At 44.1% G+C, this 17,757-nt stretch overlaps 2 protein-coding genes across 2 annotated transcripts; one reads left to right on the top strand and one right to left on the bottom strand.

Moving 5' to 3' along the window:
- Positions 1-12,652: 12,652 nt before the first annotated feature.
- On the top strand, positions 12,653-13,273 carry LOC125574792. Its single transcript, XM_048757236.1, has one exon. It carries the CDS (start codon positions 12,653-12,655, stop codon positions 13,271-13,273), a length of 621 nt encoding a protein of 206 aa, XP_048613193.1.
- Positions 13,274-14,850: 1,577 nt separating this feature from the next.
- Positions 14,851-16,527, bottom strand: LOC106347393 (transmembrane emp24 domain-containing protein p24delta5-like). Its single transcript, XM_022696129.2, has 4 exons — positions 16,006-16,527; positions 15,464-15,679; positions 15,282-15,358; positions 14,851-15,208 (listed from the first exon to the last, which is right to left on the bottom strand). The coding sequence occupies exons 1-4, from the start codon at positions 16,222-16,224 to the stop codon at positions 15,064-15,066; spliced, it is 657 nt and encodes a 218-aa protein (XP_022551850.1). The 5' UTR covers positions 16,225-16,527; the 3' UTR covers positions 14,851-15,063.
- Positions 16,528-17,757: the final 1,230 nt, after the last annotated feature.

Genomic DNA, 17,757 nt, shown 5'->3' on the forward strand with positions numbered 1-17,757 from the left:
ATCGCAATGTACCAGTTTTTCTTGGAGGAGTTGAGTTTCTCGGAGATTTGACGGAGCTGGAGATGAGCTGCTACGATGTTATACTTGGAATGGATTGGTTGTCACGACATCAAGTAGTACTGGATTGTCCGAGAGCGAGAGTCCATATCCCCAGAGCAGAAGGGAAGATCATATTCCAGGGGATTCAGACGCACCATGGAATTTCCATTGTCTCCATGTTGCGCGCAGATGAGCTACTGGAGAGAGGAGCAGAAGGATTTTTGGCGACCATTTCGATGGTTAAGGAGGATGGTCAGCAGGAGCTGCATGACATTCCAGTGGTTTCCGAGTACGAAGACGTTTTTGAGGCTTTAAAAGGGCCGCCACCAGCTAGAGCAGACGTTCTTGCGATCGAGGTGGAGCCAGGAGCAACACCAGTTTCACGAGCCCCATACCGCCTTGCACCAGCTGAGATGGCGGAATTGAAGAAACAGTTGGAAGAGTTATCGGATAAGGGATTTATCAGGCCGAGTACTTCACCGTGGGGAGCACCAGTGTTGTTCGTGAAAAAGAAAGATGGGAGTTTCAGACTTTGTATCGACTATAGAGGTCTGAACAAAGTGACCATCAAGAATAAGTATCCGCTTCCGCGTATTGACGAGTTGTTGGACCAGTTGCAGGGAGCTTCTTGGTTCTCTAAGATTGACTTGGCATCGGGATACCACCAGATTGCGATAGCTGATGGAGATGTGCGGAAGACGGCCTTCCGTACACGCTATGGGCATTATGAGTTTGTGGTGATGCCATTTGGATTGACGAACGCACCGGCAGCGTTCATGAAGCTTATGAATGATGTGTTTCGGGAGCACTTGGATAAGTGTGTGATCGTTTTCATCGACGACATTTTGGTTTATTCTCGGAGTAAAGAAGAGCATGCTGAGCATTTGAGGATTGTGCTGGATAAGCTTCGGGAACACCAGTTGTTTGCCAAGCTGAGTAAGTGTAGCTTTTGGCAGAGGAAGATTGGATTTTTGGGCCATGTGATTTCAGAAGTAGGAGTTGCAGTAGATCAGGAGAAGATTACCGCCATTTCAGAGTGGCCGACGCCAAAGAATGCTACGGAGATCCGCAGTTTTCTCGGTTTGGCAGGGTACTACAGGAAGTACGTCAAGAGTTTTGCTAGCATTGCAAAGCCGATGACAAAGCTGACGGGCAAAGACGTCAAGTTTGATTGGTCAGACGATTGCTCGAGGAGTTTCACTGAGTTAAAGCGACAGCTGACCCATGCGCCCGTTTTGGTACTCCCGAGGCCAGGGATACCATATGAGGTTTACACTGATGCGTCAGGCACTGGTTTAGGATGTGTATTGATGCAGGAAGGTCAGGTCATTGCATATGCATCACGTCAGTTGAGGCCTCACGAGGTCAACTATCCTACGCATGATTTGGAGTTAGCAGCAGTTGTATTTGCACTGAAGATCTGGAGATCATATTTATATGGGGAGAAGGTGAAGATCTTCACGGACCATAAGAGTTTGAAATATATCTTCACTCAGGCGGATTTGAATTTGAGGCAGCGTAGGTGGGTCGAGTTGTTAGCAGACTACAACCTGGATATTGCTTATCATCCGGGAAAAGCTAATCAAGTAGCAGATGCCTTGAGCAGGCGCAGGAGCGATGTTTCAGGAACCAAGGAGGTTCAAGAGTTTACTAGGACACTTGCTAGTCTCAGATTGTGTGCCACTACCGTGGAAGGTGAGGCAGTTGGCCTCGAGGCTGTGGAGCAAGCAGATTTGTTATGGAAAGTGCGTAAGGCTCAGGATGCTGATAAGGCTTTGTGTAAGCAGATCGAGATTGAGAGTATTGGATATCATACAGCTTCGAGTGGGATGTTCATGTATCGGAACCGGGTTTGTGTGCCTAATGATGAGTTGTTAAAAAAGGAAATCTTGCAGCAGGCACACCACTCGCGTTTCTCTATTCATCCAGGAAACACCAAGATGTACAAGGATCTCAAGCGTTATTATCATTGGCCTGGCATGAAGAGGGATGTTGCTTCATTTATATCGCAGTGTCAGACGTGTCAGATGGTCAAGGCCGAGCATCAGGTGCCTAGCGGGTTATTGCAGAACCTGCCAATGCCAGAGTGGAAATGGGACATGGTAACTATGGATTTTGTGACGGGGTTGCCAACCACCTTAGGTGGAAAGAATGCCATCTGGGTAATCGTGGATAGACTTACCAAGTCAGCCCATTTTCTAGCTATTAAGAAGACGGACAGAGCTGATCAGTTAGCACAGACTTACATCAGCGAGATTGTGAGATTGCATGGAGTTCCTGTCAGCATTGTATCAGATCGAGATACAAAGTTTACGTCCGAATTTTGGAGAGCCTTCCAGAAGGCGCTTGGGACGAAAGTGCATATGAGTACGGCTTATCACCCGCAGACAGACGGTCAGTCAGAGAGGACGATTCAGACTTTGGAGGATATGCTTAGAGCTTGTGTTTTGGATTGGGAAGGGAGTTGGGCAAAGTACCTACCCCTAGCGGAGTTTGCCTACAATAATAGTTATCACTCGAGCATTAAGATGGCGCCATATGAGGCCCTTTATGGTAGGCCTTGTCGCACACCGCTTTGTTGGACCGAAGTGGGGGAGCGACGTGAGATAGAACCTGCAATGGTTCAAGAGACAGTTGAGCAGGTTGAGATGCTTAAGATACGGCTTAGGGAAGCCCATGACCGTCAGAAGAGTTATGCAGATAAGCGGCGTAAAGATTTGGAGTTCCAGGTTGGCGACCTGGTATACCTGAAAATGAGGACATTTCAGGGAGGATCTAAGACTCGGAAGCTGAAGAAGCTTAAACCGAGATATATGGGACCATATCCCATTTTGGAGCGAATTGGAGCAGTTGCTTACCGATTGGATTTATCCGAAGAGTTATCAGATTTCCATGACGTGTTTCATGTTTCTGTTTTGAGGAAAGTCGTGAGAGAACCGGAGCTCATTTTGCAGCAGCCGAGCTCATTTTGCAGCAGCCGCCCAGTGACCTTGGTAGGAATTTGCGTGCGCCGTGTCAGCCAGTAGAGCTATTGGATCGCCAAGTGAGAGCAGATGATGGTATGATGACTATGTTGGTCAAAGTTCGTTGGGAGAGAGATGGTATTCAGGAGGAGACTTGGGAGTCCGAGCCCCAGATGAGGATTGATTATCCGGAGCTTTTCCGGGTTGACATTGGGCATGACAGCTTATGAATTGAATTCGGGGACGAATTCCTTGTAAGTAGGGGAGAATTGTAATGACCCTAAATGTAATGACCCCAAAAATTTGACCCAAACTATTCCCAAAGGCCATTTTGCCTTTCTTTAAAAGAGAGAAGAGAGAGAGAGAGAGAGAGAGAGAGAGAGAGAGAGAGAGAGAGAGAGAGAGAGAGAGAGAAGAGAGAGGAGAAGAGCCTGAGCCTGAGCTCGTCGCCGGAGCAACCGTGTGCCGTGACCACGTTCAGCTCGTCACCACCGTTCGCTGCAGCTTAGAATCGCCGGAAACCGCCATGCAGTTAAGCTTAGTTTCGTCCGTTTAGTAATTCGCCAATAACTCTCTAACCGTTGCGAATCTCGTGCATCCAAGACCATCATCGTGTTCCTCTCGTCAAGACGAAGCCGTAGACACCAACCACGCCTCAATCGGAGCCCGGACGAAGCCGCACGCGCCTCCCGAAGATTCGCCTCGGCGCGCGCGTGAAACACACGCGCCGCCGCCGTCCGCCGCAACTCCGCCGCCGGACCACCGTCCTCCGCCGCAACTCCGCCGCCGGACCACCGTCCTCCGCCGCAGCTCCGCCGTCGCCGCCGGCCAACTTTCCGGTAAGCTACCGCGGGATCTCCGCCGTTGCCGCCGGTGACCGCCACCGGTGACTCGCCGGAGACTCGCCAACTCGGCCGAGTCAACCCGGTGAGTCAACTCGGTTGACTCGGTTAACCGGTTAGTTAGCCGGTTTAAATTGATTTCAATTCGGTTAGGTTAAACCGGTCGGTTAAAATCAATTGGAAATCGGTTAGGATAAACCGGATTAATTAATTAATTAATTAATTAATTAATAATTAATTAAATAATTGATCTTTGACCAGCGGGTTGACTTTTCCGTAAATACCCGTTTTAAACCGTTCGAAAGGCGTTCTGACTCGAAATTTCGATCTGATTTCAGATTTGGAATCCATTTGAGCAGCTGGAGTTATATACCACTTCTCTTCATTGCTAAGGTGAGGGCTACTCCGTTAAATCCCGAGCTAGTTTAGTACTACCATTATGGAAAGTTTAGTTTCGAAACATGGATCCGTCTCTTTGAATCGAGTCTGTTTGAGAGTCTTGGTTGTTCGTTATTGATATTGATTGTTAAACCGGAAATAGGATAATAGAGGATTCAACAGTTGATTGAAATGATTGCTGCTAAAAACTGTTAATTATATATATGTATATATGTTAGTCCATGTGTTGAGATTGCGGGGTGCATAGGTATCTGCACTAGGCCGCGGAATTTGCGGGGTACAGAGACGTTTGTACTAGGCCGTTTGATTGCGGGGGCACATGACGTCTGTGCTAGCTACGCCTTGTTTGAGAGATCGCGGGGTACGGAGATATCTGTACTAGGCCGTGTGTTTAGCGGGGTACAGAGACGTATGTACTAGGCCGCTTGTTTGTGGAGATTGCGGGGGTACAGAGTGGACTACTGTACTTACGACGCTGTAGAGTTATATATATATATTTATATCCTTATGAGGAAATGCGGTATGTTATTATCGCATTGGTTGTAGCGTGTCTAGTCCACTAGACATATGTGATTGTTCTGTGTGGTGTAATAGACACCGTGTTTGCTTCATGCTAGAGCTAGGCCTACATAGTTGTAGTGCTATGAACTGAGTCAGTGGTTTGCGGTTTAGCATCCCATACCTCACTGGGCGATTCCCCTGTCGCTCACCCCTCCTTCTTTCCCCCTTTCAGGTGAGACCGACGAGCAGGAGTGATTATACCGGACCGGTGCTTTTGGGCTTTTACTACTATTGGGCTTTTAGGCTTCTATCGTTTTATCGCTTTTAGCGTTATCGGGCCTCTAGGCCTTTGGGCTTTTATCGTTTATGTTATTTCGTATTTCGGACTCTCGGTTTATGTCGTACTTTATGTTTCAGATTTTACTTTATATTATGGAATTCAAGCGTGGATGTTGACTTTCAAATATTTATATATGGATATTTCAGATATTTGTACTTATCGAATTTTTTTACTATTTCGAAAGTGACGGGTGTAACAATTTGGTATCAGAGCGGGTTCCGTCCCGGCTCCGACCCGGGATGGCGATTTTGGAGACCTTGGTTTATTCGGTTTAAACGATTTTAGACGATTTCAAAATATTTTCGGGGATTTGGGAACTTTGAAAATAAAAATAAATAGCACCTTTCCGTTCGGTATCACTCCTTCTTAAATGTTGGTATCCACAGATCGGCATAAGTTAACTTTTTCGCTTTTCTTTCAGATGGCGCCCAGGAAGAGAGTTATTCGTACTCAGACTGCCAGAGTTGCTAGAGAGGCTGAGGATGAGCATGTCCAGCCCGCAGTTCCGCAGCAGGCGGCTCCGCCTATTGATCAGGATGCTTTGAGACAGATGGTTCAGGATGCGGCTAGGCAGGTTGCACAGGAGACAGTCCAGCAAGCTGCCCAGGAGGCTGCCCGAATAGCTGCTCAGGAGGTTGCCAGACAGATGGCTGCAGTACAGCAGGGTCCGCAGATTCGCATGCAGCAGGCTCCACCAGTTCAGGTTCAGCATTATCATCAGGTTCCACATCAGCCGGCTCCAGTCCAGCAGTACCCTCAGGTTCCTGTTCAGCCGGTTCCAGGAGTTTTTCAGGTTCCACCGCCGCCACCTGCTTTCCCAGTTCAGGTGCCCGAGGTTGATGAGACATTTATCAGGGTGTTGGGACAGATGAAGTATGTGAGTTTGGAGCATTTCACTGGAACGACGGAACCTACAGTTGCTCACGATTGGAAGCACAATTTGGATAAGTGTTTGAAGACCATCTCGTGCCCACCAAGGCTCAAGCTAAACATCGCTGAGTTGTATTTGCGCGGAGATGCATCAATCTGGTGGGATGGAGTGAGATTGATGCACCGTGGCGAGCTGACATATGATGATTTTCTTTACGCGTTCAACAAGAAGTTTTTTCTGAGGGAAGCTTTGCATGAGAAGAAGAATGATTTCGAGCATTTGAGGCAGGGTGCAAAGTCTGTCAGGGAGTATGAGCGGGAGTTTAACCAGCTCCGCAGATTTGTGGGTAACAACATAGATGAGGAGGATCTGATCAGGAGGTTCTTAGATGGGATGCGAGTAGAGCTTCGTGGTAGGTGCAGTGTGGTTACCTACACCAGTTTGGAGGATCTGGTAGAGAAGGCGGCTGTGCAGGAGAAATGTATGGGTGAGGAGCAGAAGTTCTCCAAAGCAGTTCAGCCTAAGGCAGGAGGGGCTTCGGGGTCGCAGAAGAGGCCTTGGGAGCAGACTGTAGCACCCCGTTGTGGGCGTTGTCGTCGCCAGCATTTTGGAGAGTGTCTCCAGTGCTTTAACTGTGGTCTGGTTGGGCATATCTCGAAGAATTGTAGGAAGCCGCCACGTACTCAGGTTGCAACGCCAGCAGCAGCAGTAGCACCAGCAGTGGCAGCGAGGAACTGTTACGGCTGCAACCAGCCGGGTCACATCTACAGAGATTGTCTGAGGAGAGGCAATGCAGCGCTTCCACCACCACCGAAGCGTCCAGCCATCGCTCCACGGGTCTTTACAGTTGGAGATCCCCAGGGAGTTGAACCGATAGCGGGTATGTGACTTTTTCATACTTGTTGTGTTTGAGTATTTTGGTTTGTGGTTGTCATGTGTAGTTAGCAAAATCTCGTGTAGGATTGGTTTCGGTTGGAGGAAAGTCAGCTCACACTTTATTCGACACGGGAGCCTCTAATAGTTTTGTGAGTCCACGCTTAGCCCAGTCTTGGCCTTTTCGGGGTGTCTTCGAACCGAAGGCTAAGAAGATTCAGACTGCCGGCACGAAGAAGTTGGGAGCAGTCGGCATTCATCGCAATGTACCAGTTTTTCTTGGAGGAGTTGAGTTTCTCGGAGATTTGACGGAGCTGGAGATGAGCTGCTACGATGTTATACTTGGAATGGATTGGTTGTCACGACATCAAGTAGTACTGGATTGTCCGAGAGCGAGAGTCCATATCCCCAGAGCAGAAGGGAAGATCATATTCCAGGGGATTCAGACGCACCATGGAATTTCCATTGTCTCCATGTTGCGCGCAGATGAGCTACTGGAGAGAGGAGCAGAAGGATTTTTGGCGACCATTTCGATGGTTAAGGAGGATGGTCAGCAGGAGCTGCATGACATTCCAGTGGTTTCCGAGTACGAAGACGTTTTTGAGGCTTTAAAAGGGCCGCCACCAGCTAGAGCAGACGTTCTTGCGATCGAGGTGGAGCCAGGAGCAACACCAGTTTCACGAGCCCCATACTGCCTTGCACCAGCTGAGATGGCGGAATTGAAGAAATAGTTGGAAGAGTTATCGGATAAGGGATTTATCAGGCCGAGTACTTCACCGTGGGGAGCACCAGTGTTGTTCGTGAAAACGAAAGATGGGAGTTTCAGACTTTGTATCGACTATAGAGGTCTGAACAAAGTGACCATCAAGAATAAGTATCCGCTTCCGCGTATTGACGAGTTGTTGGACCAGTTCCAGGGAGCTTCTTGGTTCTCTAAGATTGACTTGGCATCGGGATACCACCAGATTGCGATAGCTGATGGAGATGTGCGGAAGACGGCCTTCCGTACACGCTATGGGCATTATGAGTTTGTGGTGATGCCATTTGGATTGACGAACGCACCGGCAGCGTTCATGAAGCTTATGAATGATGTGTTTCGGGAGCACTTGGATAAGTGTGTGATCGTTTTCATCGACGACATTTTGGTTTATTCTCGGAGTAAAGAAGAGCATGCTGAGCATTTGAGAATTGTGCTGGATAAGCTTCGGGAACACCAGTTGTTTGCCAAGCTGAGTAAGTGTAGCTTTTGGCAGAGGAAGATTGGATTTTTGGGCCATATGATTTCAGAAGTAGGAGTTGCAGTAGATCAGGAGAAGATTACCCGCCATTTCAGAGTGGCCGACGCCAAAGAATGCTACGGAGATCCGCAGTTTTCTCGGTTTGGCAGGGTACTACAGGAAGTACGTCAAGAGTTTTGCTAGCATTGCAAAGCCGATGACAAAGCTGACGGGCAAAGACGTCAAGTTTGATTGGTCAGACGATTGCTCGAGGAGTTTCACTGAGTTAAAGCGACAGCTGACCCATGCGCCCATTTTGGTACTCCCGAGGCCAGGGATACCATATGAGGTTTACACTGATGCGTCAGGCACTGGTTTAGGATGTGTATTGATGCAGGAAGGTCAGGTCATTGCATATGCATCACGTCAGTTGATGCCTCACGAGGTCAACTATCCTACGCATGATTTGGAGTTAGCAGCAGTTGTATTTGCACTGAAGATCTGGAGATCATATTTATATGGGGAGAAGGTGAAGATCTTCACGGACCATAAGAGTTTGAAATATATCTTCACTCAGGCGGATTTGAATTTGAGGCAGCGTAGGTGGGTCGAGTTGTTAGCAGACTACAACCTGGATATTGCTTATCATCCTGGAAAAGCTAATCAAGTAGCAGATGCCTTGAGCAGGCGCAGGAGCGATGTTTCAGGAACCAAGGAGGTTCAAGAGTTTACTAGGACACTTGCTAGTCTCAGATTGTGTGCCACTACCGTGGAAGGTGAGGCAGTTGGCCTCGAGGCTGTGGAGCAAGCAGATTTGTTATGGAAAGTGCGTAAGGCTCAGGATGCTGATAAGGCTTTGTGTAAGCAGATCGAGATTGAGAGTATTGGATATCATACAGCTTCGAGTGGGATGTTCATGTATCGGAACCGGGTTTGTGTGCCTAATGATGAGTTGTTAAAAAAGGAAATCTTGCAGCAGGCACACCACTCGCGTTTCTCTATTCATCCAGGAAACACCAAGATGTACAAGGATCTCAAGCGTTATTATCATTGGCCTGGCATGAAGAGGGATGTTGCTTCATTTATATCGCAGTGTCAGACGTGTCAGATGGTCAAGGCCGAGCATCAGGTGCCTAGCGGGTTATTGCAGAACCTGCCAATGCCAGAGTGGAAATGGGACATGGTAACTATGGATTTTGTGACGGGGTTGCCAACCACCTTAGGTGGAAAGAATGCCATCTGGGTAATCGTGGATAGACTTACCAAGTCAGCCCATTTTCTAGCTATTAAGAAGACGGACAGAGCTGATCAGTTAGCACAGACTTACATCAGCGAGATTGTGAGATTGCATGGAGTTCCTGTCAGCATTGTATCAGATCGAGATACAAAGTTTACGTCCGAATTTTGGAGAGCCTTCCAGAAGGCGCTTGGGACGAAAGTGCATATGAGTACGGCTTATCACCCGCAGACAGACGGTCAGTCAGAGAGGACGATTCAGACTTTGGAGGATATGCTTAGAGCTTGTGTTTTGGATTGGGAAGGGAGTTGGGCAAAGTACCTACCCCTAGCGGAGTTTGCCTACAATAATAGTTATCACTCGAGCATTAAGATGGCGCCATATGAGGCCCTTTATGGTAGGCCTTGTCGCACACCGCTTTGTTGGACCGAAGTGGGGGAGCGACGTGAGATAGAACCTGCAATGGTTCAAGAGACAGTTGAGCAGGTTGAGATGCTTAAGATACGGCTTAGGGAAGCCCATGACCGTCAGAAGAGTTATGCAGATAAGCGGCGTAAAAATTTGGAGTTCCAGGTTGGCGACCTGGTATACATGAAAATGAGGACATTTCAGGGAGGATCTAAGACTCGGAAGCTGAAGAAGCTTAAACCGAGATATATGGGACCATATCCCATTTTGGAGCGAATTGGAGCAGTTGCTTACCGATTGGATTTATCCGAAGAGTTATCAGATTTCCATGACGTGTTTCATGTTTCTGTTTTGAGGAAAGTCGTGAGAGAACCGGAGCTCATTTTGCAGCAGCCGAGCTCATTTTGCAGCAGCCGCCCAGTGACCTTGGTAGGAATTTGCGTGCGCCGTGTCAGCCAGTAGAGCTATTGGATCGCCAAGTGAGAGCAGATGATGGTATGATGACTATGTTGGTCAAAGTTCGTTGGGAGAGAGATGGTATTCAGGAGGAGACTTGGGAGTCCGAGCCCCAGATGAGGATTGATTATCCGGAGCTTTTCCGGGTTGACATTGGGCATGACAGCTTATGAATTGAATTCGGGGACGAATTCCTTGTAAGTAGGGGAGAATTGTAATGACCCTAAATGTAATGACCCCAAAAATTTGACCCAAACTATTCCCAAAGGCCATTTTGCCTTTCTTTAAAAGAGAGAAAGAGAGAGAGAGAGAGAGAGAGAGAGAGAGAGAGAGAGAGAGAGAGAGAGAGAGAGAGAGAGAGAGAGAGAGAAGGGAGAAAGCTCACCTGAGCTCGTCGCCGGAGCAACCGTGTGCCGTGACCACGTTCAGCTCGTCACCACCGTTCGCTGCAGCTTAGAATCGCCGGAAACCGCCATGCAGTTAAGCTTAGTTTCGTCCGTTTAGTAATTCGCCGATAACTCTCTAACCGTTGCGAATCTCGTGCATCCAAGACCATCATCGTGTTCCTCTCGTCAAGACGAAGCCGTAGACACCAACCACGCCTCAATCGGAGCCCGGACGAAACCGCACGCGCCTCCCGAAGATTCGCCTCGGCGCGCGCGTGAAACACACGCGCCGCCGCCGTCCGCCGCAACTCCGCCGCCGGACCACCGTCCTCCGCCGTAACTCCGCCGCCGGACCACCGTCAACTCGGCCGAGTCGACCCGGTGAGTCAACTCGGTTGACTCAGTTAACCGGTTGGTTAGCCGGTTTAAATTGATTTCAATTCAGTTAGGTTAAACCGGTCGGTTAAAATCAATTGGAAATCGGTTATGATAAACCGGATTAATTAATTAATTAATTAATTAATTAATTAAATAATTAATTAAATAATTAATTAAATAATTGATCTTTGACCAGCGGGTTGACTTTTCCGTAAATACCTGTTTTAAACCGTTCGAAAGGCGTTCTGACTCGAAATTTCGATCTGATTTCAGATTTGGAGTCCATTTGAGCAGCTGGAGTTCATATATACCACTTCTCTTCATTGCTAAGGTGAGGGCTACTCCGTTAAATCCCGAGCTAGTTTAGTACTACCATTATGGAAAGTTTAGTTTCGAAACATGGATTCGTCTCTTTGAATCGAGTCTGTTTGAGAGTCTTGGTTGTTCGTTGTTGATATTGATTGTTAAACAGGAAATAAGATAATAGAGGATTCAACGGTTGATTGAAATGATTGCTGCTAAAAACTGTTAATTATATATATGTGTATATGTTAGTCCATGTGTTGAGATTGCGGGGTGCATAGGTATCTGCACTAGGCCGCGGAATTTGCGGGGTACAGAGACGTTTGTACTAGGCCGTGTGATTGCGGGGGCACATGACGTCTGTGCTAGCTACGCCTTGTTTGAGAGATCGCGGGGTACGGAGATATCTGTACTAGGTCGTGTGTTTAGCGGGGTACAGAGACGTATGTACTAGGCCGCTTGTTTGTGGAGATTACGGGGGTACAGAGTGGACTACTGTACTTACGACGCTGTAGAGTTATATATATATATTTATATCCTTATGAGGAAATGCGGTATGTTATTATCGCATTGGTTGTAGCGTGTCTAGTCCACTAGACATATGTGATTGTTCTGTGTGGTGTAATAGACACCGTGTTTGCTTCATGCTAGAGCTAGGCCTACATAGTTGTAGTGCTATGAACTGAGTCAGTGGTTTGCGGTTTAGCATCCCATACCTCACTGGGCGATTCCCCTGTCGCTCACCCCTCCTTCTTTCCCCCTTTCAGGTGAGACCGACAAGCAGGAGTGATTATACCGGACCGGTGCTTTTGGGCTTTTACTACTATTGGGCTTTTGGGCTTCTATCGTTTTATCGCTTTTATCATTATCGGGCCTCTAGGCCTTTGGGCTTTTATCGTTTATGTTAATTCGTATTTCGGACTCTCGATTTATGTCGTACTTTATGTTTCAGATTTTATTTTATATTATGGAATTCAAGCGTGGATGTTGACTTTCAAATATTTATATATGGATATTTCAGATATTTGTACTTATCGAATTATTTTTACTATTTCGAAAGTGACGGGTGTCACAGATAGTTTATTATATTTTCTACTAAAACTACTATTTTCTTTTATCAGCTAGTAAAATAAATAGATAGAATTGCAGTAGCATCTCGTACTACTCGTACTTATAACTTACAAAATGAATTATAAGACATATGTGAATTTTAGTTTAAGTTATACTATCTTCCAATATTGAAATTTAGTATTTGTTGATCATTTCAATTAAAATTATGCTCATAAGTATTTGTTGATTCATCGATGTTCTTAAACCTTTTCCATCTCTTGAAGTGTAGCAGAAACCCGTCCCTCCCCTTGGGTGTGCGTCTCGCTTTTCCATGGGTCCTATGGCATATATTGAAAGCTAGAAATGGCTTTTTCTTTGAGCATGTGAGAATGGAGCCTTCCCTGGTTCTATCTCGAGCTATGGAAGAAGCGGGTATGTGGCTTACTGTTAACTCAGGTGTTGAGTCGACTGCAACCCCTGCTGTGGCACCTACAATTGAGACACCTAAGAGAACCTGGTCCAAACCTCCCCGAGGTTTGCTTAAGTGCAATGTTGGAACCTCTTGGCAACCTAGCAATCTTGGTAGTGGTGCGTCTTGGATTGTCAGAGATGAGATAGGTAATCCTGTGATACATAGCAGAAGAGCTTTCTCTGGTGTTCTTTCTGAGTTGGAAGCTTCGCTTCGCTCTCTTGCGTGGTCGATCATGGCGCTTTCTGATCTCCACCTTGACAAAGTGATCATCGAGTTCTCATGTGTTATGATGGCGGAAGCCCTGCTAAACCCTACTAAGTTTCCTGAGGTCCAGTACTTAATTCAAGAAACTTTGCAATCTCTCCATCGTTTCTCAACCTATACCTTGAATCATGTTGAACCGGAGAAGAATAGAGTGGCTAAACTCATTGCAGTGAGTGTCACCAAGGATCAACGATATCAATCGTATGTGGCTCAAGGAGGCCCTGCTTGGTTGGCTCACACCATTCAAAGAGAGGCCCTGCCTCATGATCTATAGCCCCTAACAGGTGGCTCTGTGATCTCTACGGGTGTGCGAATAATCGCCTTTTAAGCACCTACTGGTGTCTTTTCCCTTTGCTGTTTTTTTTAACTTTATGTCTCTACTCTCTATTGTTTTTTTGTTCTTCCTCCCAATCCTCTTATGTGAGGTGTGTGTTACATTTTTGGAGGTTTCTCTTTATAATTTGAATACAACCAGCGTCAAAAAAAAAAAGTATTTGTTGATCAAAAATATTTATGGAAACAAGCAATCATTAAGAGAATCGGGAGTCCTAAATATATGAAAGCAACTACCTAATAAATGAAATAAAGATTCAACTTGATATGCTAATGGGCAACGATGGTATCGAGTAATTAACTTTCCTGGAAGTGTGGTTCATTATTTTCAGCAAAATTATAGATATACATATACTTTGTGAGTTTGCGTCACACACAGCAATGACGTGGTATGAAACCCATTACCAGCCAATGGGGGTATTTGTCCTGTTCTGTTATTCTCATTAACTGGGAGTGGAAATTCGATGCATAATCACAATGACAACGAGGAAGTAAACTAAGTACTGTGTGCTTCAATTCGATGCATTTCCCCGGTTTTAAAGATCACATTTGAACATTATGCCAATTTTCCAGCATTTATCTTTATAAACAAAAGTAATGCTTTGGTAATTTAAAAATAATAATAGTTGGCAAAAGAGCAACAACCTCAATAGTTGCATTGCGTGTCATGTTAAGTTGTTAGCTACGGTATATCGCTTGATAATTGATGTTATAGTTCAAGTGTCATTCATAGTCTTGATTAAATTTGACCCAACTGGAAGAAAATTAAGGCAGATTTAATGGTTGTCGTTATCAGATTAATTAGATGAGGCATCTCTACTAAAAAGGACATTAGAGAGATAAGTGAAATGTAAAACATATATATGGTGATTAATGGCGAGTGTGAGGTTCGTACGATGACGTACGAAAGAAAGAGATTGGGAGAAAGTGAAAAAGACTTTTAGAGTTGGATTCATGCTTGGACTCCAACTTCCATAACTTGGGCTAAGGGATTACACTTCTTCCTTTCTTTACTTTAATTAAAATATTTATACATTCTAGACTATTATTTCTCATGGCATAAACTTTAATATATTTTTATCAGAGGTGGTAAACAAGATGATGGTTGATGATATCAGCAAAACAACAGTTAAATATTCGAGACAAAAAGAAGAGGGAGATGAATATATACATCTTACCTTGACGAGGCAATTAAAAATTCATTTAGAAACGTTTTATTTTTTTCAAGTGTTGTCTATAGTATAATCTACTGGCGAGTTCTTAGATGACCTAACTAAATCGTTTTGTTTTGTTTTGTCCTGTTCTTCATTTATAATAAAAATGAATACTATATATTTGATCCGATCTGATGTCTAACTGTTCCCACACATGAAAGAAAAGAACATGACATACAATAAGCCTTGTCTACATGACAATCTGGCTGTCTTCTGCAAAGTATACGTCACCAAATTACATTTTAATCTTGTTTATTAGCACCATGATGATATTTATAAATTCGTAAACATTTCACATTTTGAATACTAGGATAATTGCTTTGGTATATTGTCGCATAACAGAAAGTGATCTGTGCACAAACTCAAGGATCTCTAACTATCGATATAATGTTCCACAGAAAAAAAAAAAAGAAATGAAAATGTGTTCTTCCATTTAAAACCAATTGACTCTGCTTATCCCCTCTTTTCAAAGTGGGGATGTGTTAACTCTATATAGTAAGTCCTTCAGGCCAGGTCTTTAAATGAGTTTCTTCTTGTGGAAATATCGCTTCAGGTACAATATCTGTGAACCCGCAACGCAAAGGCAAACCCCAAGTGACATTATACTGAACCAAGCCACTCTTGAGTTGGTTCTCTCACTCACTTCTCTCATCTCCGCTTCCCTGTATCCAAAACTTGCTTTAAACAACAATCATAACTTCAAGAGATAATGTATGAGGCAAAAAAGAGACGTACCTGTCTTTTATATAATTGATATTCTCACGAATCGACTGCACTAACCCGTCAAGTCTCCTCAACTGAAGCTCAACACCCTGCAAATATATACACGTTCATAACAACAACGGAGTTATTATCACATCAGAAAGAAGAACAGAGAAAGATGATTTAGAAAATATACAAAGAGATGTGTGACTTGCCTCGATTTTTTCCTTTTTAGCTACAGAGTCCCAATCTTTGGCCGCGATACCAATCTTCCAATCAATCCCAAGGGTTAGTGGATTAGCTTGCGGATGATGAGTGGAATCAACCCAGAAACAAGCCAAGTAGTTCCCAGTTTCTTGAGTAGTGAACGCAAACTGACCATGCGTTACATTGTCTTGGTGATGCAGATTGTTCCCATAAGGAGATGTTACCTATACAAAATGTAACAATCACATTTTAAAAAACTTTAACGATAATAGCTTCACACACGACCAAACATGCAAACCAAAGTTTGCATCTTTACAACTTGAAACACACAAAACACTAAACTTGGATCAACCCATTAACCTTACGGATCAAAGATCAAAACTTTGATCTGTACCGATATAAAGTCCACAACTTTACACCCAATCTAACACACATAAGCTTGATTCGTTACACCAAAACCGAATTAACACAATCAGAACTTGAAATCGAAAATCTAAACCGGCGAAATTGAACCGAACCAATCTCACCAAAAGCAGAATCGGAGCCGTACCTTAGAAGAAATAGCCGGTGTGTTTTCAGGACTATGCTCATCGACGACGTAGTAATCAGCCAAGACGACGACGTTGCTCTGTATCTCCTCCGAGACGCACTTCGTCCCTCCCGTCGGCGGAATCGTCAACCATATCGCTTCGCCGTGATCAACCGTCAGCAGAAACAGCACCGCCGCCAAAACCGGCGAGAAACCAACGATTCCTCCTCTAATCGACATCTGGGAGCGACGACGATCTTCTTCCCTTTTACCCTCCAAGTCCAATTAAACTCAAGGGAAGGTCAACGAAGTTCTTCTCTCCGGAACCAAACCAAACCAAACCAAACACAAAGACAAAGAGAGTTCACGCGCGCGTGTGTGTTTAATAAGGCGAGTGGGGAATGCTTCAACGTAAGAGCAGCCAATCAGGTTTGGAGTAAGGATCCACGTGGCGTATCTTTTAATGGAGGTGCCGCGTTTACCTTCTGGCCGAGTTAGAAGGTTTTGTTTAATGGTCTAACACGTTTGTTTTCAATTTGATACAGTGAATTGCATTTAGTCATCATAAACGTTTATAGTTCGTGGAGTGTAGGATTCAACGATACAGGTTTGACATTAAATGAAAGAATTATTGTGATGGTGAGTTTAGTCCGAGGAAAATCGCATTTTAAACTCTCAATTTCTAATACTTTAAACATCAAAGTTTTTTTACTAACACTTTAAACTTTCAAAGTGACATTTTTATTATAATAAAACTCCAACGACGTTTTCCAGTTCATATGCGACCGATACTGTTCATTTTACAGATTAAAATGATGACGTGTCGATTTTTTTTATTCTTAAAAATAAAAAATAAAATAAAAATACGTAAAAATACAGAAAAATTCGAATGAAATTAGAAAAAAATTATTAACAATTATAAAAAATTCAAAACAAAATTAAAAATTAAAAATTAAAATTCAAAAAACATAAAAAATTAAAATTTCAAACTTAAAAAATAAATAAAAATTCAAAAAATTCAAAAAAATTCAAAAATTAGATCTAAAATTAAAATGTCAACTTTAAAAACGAAAATAAAATTTTAAAAATTCTAAAAATTCTAAAATAAGATCTAAAATATTCAAAAAATAATAATTTGAAATATTTCTTTATTTATTTGTATTTATATATTTAGAGCATAAGAGTCTTTTGCATCATTAATGAAACATTTTTGGTCATTTTCTTTCTCAGAAAATCTTTTTGGGACAAAACTCAATATAATCTATTTGAGAGAACTATTAGCCATGCGTGTGGTCACCATCAAGATGAGTCCAAGAGCGGTCAAAGGAATTTTTATGGGGTATCCTCATGGTACTAAAAGTTACAGAGTTTAGTTAGCGGAAGAAGACAAATCAACGATAAGAAGGAATTTAGTTTTCGACGAAAATACATTGTATATGAAGTCAAAGGGGAAAGAGATTGAATGTGCTCTGAAGGCAAAAAGATTTTCTTTCAAAGCTGATCTGATTCAAGGTCCTACGAGTGGAGGTTCTTCTGTCGAAGTTGGATCCACGTCTGGATCAACACATACAAATGAAGGTGGAGCTTCTTCAAATATGAGTAGGAGTTCTGACTCTTAGGGAAGTGAAGAAGAAACAGAACATGAATCAACATGGACTGAGGAATCATTGAGTGATTATCTTCTTGAAAGAGATCACGTAAGAAGACAGACTAAGCCTCATGCTATCTTCGAGAGTGGTGACTTCGTAGCTTATGCATTGATGAGTGCAGCTG

This window comes from Brassica napus, chromosome C5 (assembly GCF_020379485.1).
Source record: "Brassica napus cultivar Da-Ae chromosome C5, Da-Ae, whole genome shotgun sequence".
Taxonomy (NCBI): Eukaryota; Viridiplantae; Streptophyta; class Magnoliopsida; order Brassicales; family Brassicaceae; genus Brassica; species Brassica napus.

Coding starts and splice junctions, on each gene's coding strand:
- LOC125574792 (XM_048757236.1), top strand. CDS start 12,653: ATGGAGCCTTCCCTGGTTCTATCTCGAGCTATGGAAGAAGCGGGTATG.
- LOC106347393 (XM_022696129.2), bottom strand. CDS start 16,224: ATGTCGATTAGAGGAGGAATCGTTGGTTTCTCGCCGGTTTTGGCGGCG. Junction 15,680..16,005: donor CACCGGCTATTTCTTCTAAG/GTACGGCTCCGA, acceptor CATTTTGTATAG/GTAACATCTCCTTATGGGAA. Junction 15,209..15,281: donor ATCAATTATATAAAAGACAG/GTACGTCTCTTT, acceptor TTTTGGATACAG/GGAAGCGGAGATGAGAGAAG.